We start from the raw sequence: 8,519 nt of genomic DNA, 5'->3' as shown, positions 1-8,519 counted from the left end.
TTCTCTCTCTCTCTTCGCAAAAGCGGCTCGTCTCGCTTCTCCTTTTTTTTTTCCCCGCGAGAAGAAACAAAGCCCTGGTGGTGGTTGGCTCATCGGCATCGGCGACAGTTGACGCGGTTGTGGGGCGCAAAAGCATGGCGTAGCTAAGCTAGCTTCCATCCTCCCTCGTCTTCTACTTGAGGAAAAGAGAGGAAGGGCAAGCGTGCATGGCGCAAGCAAAGCATCCGATGCCGGTGGCGACAACAGGACGGGCTGTGTATATGTGTGGACGTGATAGTGTTCATTGGTTCGTCAGTGAACTTGTGGTGGTGGTAGCAGTTGAGCCGTGAAGATGTTCTCGGTGTTTTGTTTTGGGCTTGATCAGCATCCGGCCCGCTTAGACAGTACAAACAGCAGCCCCTTTAACACACTTGTATACGAAGTTAAAGCCCACATAGAGAGGTCCCTGCCTAAGGCCCGTATCCCTGTCGGCACAACGCCCAGTAAGCCTGTGCAGTTTTCCCGAGTCAAGCCCACCAATGCAAATGGCATGTAACAGCCCCGTTGCCCGAGTCAAGCCCACCAACGCAAATGGCATGTAACAGCCCCGTTGCCCGAGTCGTCCTCATGTGTCCCGTGTATTTTTAGCTGGGCCTGACCTCACTAGAAGCCCTGTGAAAATCGTTTCCCTGCCGATCCCGTGAAATCGCGTGGCAAGGCAAAGGCACGGCAGTACGTGCACACACGTTCTCAGTTTGCCGGTGGTCGGACGGACGGGCGGGCGGAGGAGAAGGCACACGAACGCGCTGACCTGCTCCGGCTCCGCTGCGCCGTAGCTGTGACATCCTCTCCTGCCTGCGCGGCTCCGTTTCGCAACATGTTCACTGCTGCTGAGACACTCATTAGCAGCAAGGGGTTTCTGGTTTGGTAAGAAACGGTAAAAATTTTCTGTCGTATTTGACGTAGATCTAGTCTATTTGCATGAATATGGTGTTTCTCCGTCGTATATCATATATATCTGTAATTTGCTTAGCAGTTGTTATAGAAATCAATTTATATTCTTTAAAGTGCACAGTCATCTAGCTTGTGGGTAATGTACCTGCTAGTACCGGAAGGCAACCGTTGACAACAGTTCCCCTTCGCTTGGCGAGGCGATGCGGTCAGCACCGCACAAGAAGCGACGTTCAGCATATCATTTCGTGGTCCAAGACCAAGATAGTAGCTCTCAGACTCTCAAATCTCAATGGGGAAAAAAAGGGCAAGTATGGATGGATGGTGACAAACTCATCACAGTGTAGAGTACTAGAACTCTGAACATGCATGCATGCATGCCAAACCCGGCATCCGGCCGGTGGCCTCCGGCGTTCTCGATGCCGCGCTCTGCACGCACGAACAGCTCGCTCGACAGGCTACCGAACTAGGCATCCGATGCTCCTCCCTGGCCCCTCCCTACCTCACGTTCGCCCCCATCAATTTATCAGCCGCCATGATCACACACCGTAGGTTGACAAATACGTACGTACGTCGTGGACCGGCGCTCGGCAATGATTTAGGCAAAGAAAACTTGAGGCAAAGAGAGGGAGGGAGGGCACTTTGCGTGCGTGGTTCGACGCGTGAAAGCCATCACGATCGTGGTAACCCGCCATCATGAAAGGTAATATTGGGCGCATCGAGATGCGCGCCCCCGGGAGATGGCCCTCCATCATGCTGCTCGCCGGTGGTGTGGTGGTGGACGGTGCCACGGTGGTGGTGCACGTCCAAGACGGCGAGACGAGACCGTCGGACTGTCGGAGTCTGGTTTGTATGCTCGCCATGTTGCTCTGCTAGCTTGCAAGCTACTACTGCACTCCTACTGGACCTGGACTGACACTGTACTGTACGCGTAGCAGTACCTGTACACTGCTGCTGTTCTGCGTGACTGCGCGTGTCCTATAGGCTAGCGCCAGGCTACCTACCACTGCCACCCCCTGTGACCTGTGTGGTCTGTGGCACGAACGGCGTGTGTGCGGTGCCATGGCTGGGGAAAAAAGAGAGAGAGGAGGTGATTAAAAGCTGGTGCACTCGGTGTTACTTTGCTTTCTACTACCCCACTCTGCGTCGCCTTTGAATTGAAATTCAAATTGAACTTGAACCCGAGTGGCCGGCCCGGAGCCGGAGATCCGAGCAACAAGTTGTTGATTCCCATGCAAACGGATTGGTACAAATTATAGGAACAACCGAGTCGGGGCCTTTGTGCCAATGTGGTCTTGCTCTTCTCACGCTCCCCCGCTCTTGCGTTGCTGGGCGCCGCGAGAGCCATCGATGGTGGCTGAACCTGGTTTTGCGTTGCGACGACGCCAGCTCCCATCCTCCAACTCCAATGGGAGCCCCCGAGCTATTCTTTTCGTCACCAGCAAGCTGCGTCCCATTAAGTTTCAAAAAAAAGAAGAGAAAAAAATCTAGCATTTGGTAAGGAGATCGTCGATCTGGCCGATTTGTGTCAGACTGTAAAAGTACTCCTGCGCAACTCGCAACCACAGCGTCACTTGTCTTGGAGTCATAATGCTCCCGTCCTTCCTCCTTCCTACGATTCCAAACGCTGGCAACACCAACCTGATCTGCTCAGCCGAAGAACACTTCGTCACTCACGTTCATCTTCCAAACCCCACGCCACCAAATCATATTCATGGGCCTGGATTCCAGGTCAGCGCTAGTACTAAAGACCTCAGGCTATCGGCACTGACGAACTCCACGCTGAACTCTACCGCCTTGGTGGCATTTTGGAGTTTGAAAACAGCTGCAGCGGTGAACTCTATCCTAAACTGCATCAAGCCCGACGCACCTTCGAACTCTATTCCTAGAGACTTGGCGTTTGGACTCCATCTTCTCTCTCACATCCACGGTGGCAGCGGATCGTTGGTCCCGCTGTGGCTCGGATCGCAGGGCCACTGTAGACGCGAGTTGGTATTTGAAAAGAAATGATATAATATGTGGTAGTTGGTATAGAGTTGAGATATGAAGTAGATATGACTGCGGAGAATTTTAGTATAGAGTAAAGAATTTTGCTGATAAGGACATAATATTCTTTTTAGGGTAGAAATTTAGAGTTGTATGAGTGCGGATAGCCTGAGTCACTTAAACGTGAACTGTTTCACGCAAGCTCCAGTGGTTTCCTTTTGCATACTCCATTTTTTTTTGCAACAGTGTTTGACTTCTCGACTGCTCAGTGCCTCGGCTGCTCGGCAAGGAGACGGAGACGCCTGTCTGTCTGTCGTGCTCCTTCAGCTGCTGCACAGCGTGTCAGTTGTCTCGCTCACTACCTTCAGCGATCTCTTCCCTGCACAACGCCAGCCAGCCAGCCAAACCGGTGCACGGAAACAGCAAAACGAGATAGCACGAAGCTGGAACCGCGTGTCATTGCCTCTACCGCGCGAGAAGACATGAAGCAAGCATCGTTCGCTGTTTTAGGCGCCGCTAGCTGCCTGTGAGACTGAGCAATGTCAATGCAGCATTCGGTAGTAGGGGGGGAACGTGATCCCGCCCCGAATAAAATCTTCACCGTCTGAGCAAAGATCCCGGGCGCGGCGCTTAAAAAAACACGAGGATGTGTCTAGATCGGTGTAAACGATCCATTTTCCTCCTAGAAGGTTGCGACGGTGTCCATTTCATACGTGGGCCTCTCGCCGCCTACCTACCAAGAATGCCTCTCAAAAGACGCATGGAAACACACCAGCAACGTACACTTGGATCCGCCTCGCGTCGATCAGACATGTGGGGGTGAGAGTACCACCACTGTTCCCGATCAAAAGGACGCAAAGGCTAAACGCCATGATTGTTTATCATTCCTGAGCTCGAGAAGGCGACAGCTTTGGCTCATCCCCCTCATGGCCTCATGTGCTGTGCAGTGCAGCTCCCCTGCCCTCTCTCTCTCTCTCTCTCTCCGTTTTTTTAGATTACTATAGTGACACACACAACACATCTGATGGCTAATAAGGGCCTGTCCTAGCTGAGCTGTTTGGTCATCAGATGCCTCTCTTTTGTCTCCGATCGGGCTCGGGTGGGTGTGGGTTATGTGCCTGCCTAAGTAGGACAAATCTGGAGGAGAGACGCGGACAGCGACGCCCTACTGCGTGCGTGCTCCCTTGTTCTCTTGTTGCTGCGCCTGTTTAGGCATGGCGTGGCCGCATGGGGGGAAATGACCGAACTAGCCCCGCTCATCTGGGCCATATGCTGCGCGGCCCATGCCAGATGCGATGCGATGCGATACGGGGGAAGAGGGCCATGGAGGTGGGGTTAAAAAGGGAAAGCTCGCCCTCTCGTTTCACGCACGCCTGTTGCCATCACGGAAAAGCTTGTGTTTTTTTTTTTGCATTGTAGGGTGACCATGCCTTTCTCTCATCTCCATCGTGCTGAGGTTTTAATCAAATGCATGCGAATATAGGAGTAATACGCAATAATTACTCCTGCTTTAGCCGTGCAGTGCATCTCATCGCGCTCACGCATCCGAGATGGTGGGGAGGGATAGTGGCGAGGGGAGGCTGGGAGGAGGAGCAGAGGACGAACGGGACGGACGGCTCTCCTCCCTCTCCTTCCCTGATGAAGGAATTGATTAGCTTCAGATACCTCACGTGGCCCGTCGTCCGGACCGCAGGAAGCTGCCGGGCCACAGCTGAGGCTGCCGGCACCTTTGTGCAGTCACGCCTACGTTACTGGCCTTCTGTTTTTTTTTCTCTTGGTTCATGGCAGTAAAATTTTTACCTGCGCCTAGCCGAAGCCGAGCAATTTCTTCGCCGCCTCAACGCTTGCTCTGTCACAGCGCAGAGTGAAAACGCAAACGCGCAAGCTCGTCCGGCCGGTAAGAAATATATTGTGTTCGTGGAGGATGGACGTGTGTGTTGGTGACTCCAGTCCATGCTCACTGCTCACGCCTGGCGGTCGTCCCGTCCACCGCTGCTAGTGCCTACTCCCCGGCTGCACGCCGTACCGTACCGACCTTTTTTTTTATAAACATGATTCTTGGCTGCTAGCTGCTGGCGAGCGTGCCAAGTCTACCATAATAATGTCTACGCTACAGTCCGGCAGCTACAAAAGTAGTACCTTAGGCCATATCCGCAGCTAAAAATACTGCTGTACTATACTGGAAGGATACGTCATCTCTTGTGCCTTAGCTACAGTGCCTTAGCTGCAGTAACATATGTTGTGTACTGTAGGCGGCCATCTACATACGTGCCAATTGTTGAGATGCCCAGGCCCAGCACGGGCGGCAGCGACAAAACTTTACTGGTCACTGTCTAGGGCATTTCTCATAGACCCAAATAACCTGGCAGGTCTTGTAACGAGAATGCCAGAGGCCTGAGCCGGGCTCGTGATCCAAGTCGCCACCGCACATGAAGTCATGAGCCAGCTGCTGCCCAGCCACACTGGTTCATGGTGGCTGCTGTAAACACATGATTTTTGCACGTTTGCAGCTGCTGTTCTTTTTTTCCCTGGTCGATCCGTGACACGGTCACACTGATGCTCGCTCTCACGCACGCACGCACGCAGGCAGAATATGCTTTGGTTGGTGATCACCTTCGGATCAAGCAACTCCGAAAGGCCAATCCTGGCGTGATCACGGCGGCGGTAATCCGGTCGACGCGCACAGAGCTGGAGCTACAGTGGTACGGAGTGAAGGTTGAGAGCGTGTGCGCGCGTTTCGATCCCCACTCCCTTGGGATAGGAGTAAAAGCGCACGAGAAGCAGAGCAAGAGAGAGAGAGAAAGACATCACGGTGTGGTGTGGAAGAAGCGAGGCGTTGGGCCCCGTGATTCCCTTCAACTTTCGCTTTCTCCCCCTCGGGCCTCGCCTCCTCTCTCTCTCTCTCTCTCTCTCTCTCTCTCTCTGCGCCAGTGCGCCCCACGCTGCATCCTCAAAACCATTCTCCATCGAATCCGTCGCGCTCAAAGCACGCCCTTCACAGCACAGCTGCGAGTGTGCGTGCCACCGCCGTGCGAGCCAAGAAACGTGATGCCGCGCCGCGGCTAAGAATCAGGTGTATTCTTCAGGCTAACAAGCGCGCGAGACGACGCAATGACGCTGCAGATGGAGCCGCCGGTGCCGCCGCCGCGGCGGTCGGTGTCGACGACCTGCGACCTCCACCCAGGAGAAACCTTCACGGGCTTCTGCGCCGCCTGCCTCCGCGAGCGCCTCGCGGGGCTCGAGTCCACCGGCGGCTCCGCCGCGGCCGCCGCGCCGGGCCGCAGGTCCACCTCCGCCATCCGCTCGCTCTTCACCCGCCCGTTCGCCGCCGCCGCCGGCGGGGCTCCGTCGGGATCCGGCGCCGCCGCGCTGCCGGACCTCCGCCGCTGCAAGTCCTTCTCCTGCGGGCGCGGGGGCGACGCGCTGGCCGCCGCGGGCGAGCCGCAGCGGAGGTCGTGCGACGTGCGCGGGCGGAGCACTCTCTGGGCGCTGTTCCACCAGGACGACCGCCAGCGGGTTCGCGACGGCACCGCGTTCGGCGCCTTCCCGGCCTCGTCCTCCGCCGCCGCGGCCGCGCTCGCCGCCGAGGTCCTCCCGCCCCCGCAGCCGCCACCTCCCGCGTGCGTCCCTGAGATGTTCTCGGAGGAGGAGATCGCTGTGGCCGAGGACTCTGACGAGATTGTCGCGGTGATGGAGCCCGTCTCAGTCGTGGGCACCTCTGGGGAGATGGAGACGGAGGTGAGTGCGGCGCGGGACGTTAGGGCCATGAAGGATCACATAGATCTCGAGGCCTCGCAGTCGCAGCAGCCCAGGAAGCTGCCGCCCAAGGACCTCAAGGAGATGGCCGGGAGCTTCTGGCTTGCCGCCTCCATGTTCAGCAAGAAGTGGCAGAAGTGGAGGGGCAAGCAGAAGCTCAAGAAGCAGGAGGCCGCGGGCAGCAAGGCGGCGGCGGCGGCAATGCCCCCGCCGGAGAAGCCATCCAAGCCCTCGTTCCTCCGGCGTAGCCGCTTCCGCCGTGGCGAAGCCGGCTCCGAGTTCGCCGGCGGCCGGCGCTCGTGCGACACCGACCCACGATTCTCCTTGGACGCCGGCCGCATGTCCGTCGGTGACATGGGCTTCTCCTGGGACGAGCCCCGTGCGTCGTGGGACGGCTACCTGTTCGGCGCCGGCACCGGCATTGGTCTCGGCCGCGCGCCGCCGCTCTCCCGTCTTCCTCCTATCCTCTCGGCTATGGAGGACTCCCCCGCCGGCATTCTGGAGCGCTCCGACGGCCAAATCCCCGTGGAGGACGACTCCCAGCCGGAGCCCGACCACGACGCAAACGTCCCTGGGGGCTCGGCCCAGACGCGAGATTACTACATGGACACCTCAAGCCGGAGGCGCCGGAGCCTTGACAGGTCGAGCTCTGTGCGGAGGTCCTTTGAAGTCACCGACCCAAAGCCAGTGCCAGTGCCAGTACCAGTACCTGTTCCAGTGACCGCACCGGCCGCCATTGTCAACGGCAAGGAATCCCCTGCAATGGGCAGCTCGGAGTTCTACCACTTCCACCACGCCGAAGACCTGTTCGACCACCGCTTCAGCACCAACTCACTCGTCGAGGACTTCTCCGCCAGCCTGGACGCTGCCTTCCACGGCCCCGCGAAGAAGCCGCCGCGGTGGCGCAAGGCGTGGAGCCTCTGGGGCCTGATCCACCGCCGCGCCGCGGGGCGCAGGGACGGCGCGTCCGACGCCGCCGACCGCGCGTTCTCGGAGCCATGGCCGGACCTGCGCGTCCGCGGGTACAACGGCAGGATGCAGCGGTGCAACAGCAACGCCAGCGCGCGGAGCTCGTTCAGCAGCAACAGCGGCGGTCTGGGCAGCTCCAGGCGCAGCTACCTGGACGCCCACGGGAAGCGGAGGCGCGAGGAGTGCGCGGCGCTGGAGCGGAACCGTAGCGCGCGGCACTCGCCGGGCAACGCGGACAACGGCCTGCTGCGGTTCTACCTCACGCCGATCCGGAGCGCCAGCGGCCGCCGGACAGGCGTCCTCCCGGTGAAAGGCGGTCGGCAGCTGAGGTCGCAGTCGTTCGCGCGGACGATGCTGGGGCTGTACTAGAGTATTGACGACGGCCACCTGATTGCTGGTCAAGCTGCTTCATTTCAGTAGGCAGTAGCTGATGGCTTACATGTTGAGTAGTTTGGGTGGGTGGTATAACCAAAATCGTTTACATCTTTGTGTAGTGCAGTGATCCTTTTGTTCATTCGGAGGGCTGGATAAAATGAAGTTTAATCTCGTAATCACGACTTGACTCTGTTGTTGTTCTATGTCTCCGTTGTCAGTCGCAAGTGTGCTTCGTATCTGCAGCTTGTCATCCTATCATGCGGCCATCGCCGGCTCATTCATATTTCTTTGTGTCAATGCATAGGATCGTGACTCCCTGGACAAGGAGATACAAAGGTCGCAATGGCGATATGGGGTAGTCACATGGTGCGCCGCGGCGTTTGGCGTCCTCGTCTCAGGCGAACGCCACCACGCCCACGGTAGTCGCTAGAAGCTGAGCTCGCGCGCACCTGACGGTCCCGGTCTTTTCACATTCAGGGACATTAGCGGCTGGCGCCGCCTCA

General features: G+C 57.5%; 1 protein-coding gene across 1 annotated transcript; it reads left to right on the top strand.

The window, feature by feature from the left end:
- Positions 1-5,720: 5,720 nt before the first annotated feature.
- Positions 5,721-8,219, top strand: LOC103630391 (protein OCTOPUS). The gene has a single exon (XM_008651447.4). The coding sequence runs from the start codon at positions 6,028-6,030 to the stop codon at positions 8,008-8,010; it is 1,983 nt and encodes a 660-aa protein (XP_008649669.1). The 5' UTR covers positions 5,721-6,027; the 3' UTR covers positions 8,011-8,219.
- The last annotated feature ends 300 nt before the right edge of the window (positions 8,220-8,519 follow it).

Source organism: Zea mays, chromosome 6 (genome assembly GCF_902167145.1).
Source record: "Zea mays cultivar B73 chromosome 6, Zm-B73-REFERENCE-NAM-5.0, whole genome shotgun sequence".
NCBI classification, from domain to species: Eukaryota; Viridiplantae; Streptophyta; class Magnoliopsida; order Poales; family Poaceae; genus Zea; species Zea mays.
Note: the sequence above shows the minus strand (reverse complement) of the source record. Positions and strands in the feature narration are given on the sequence as shown.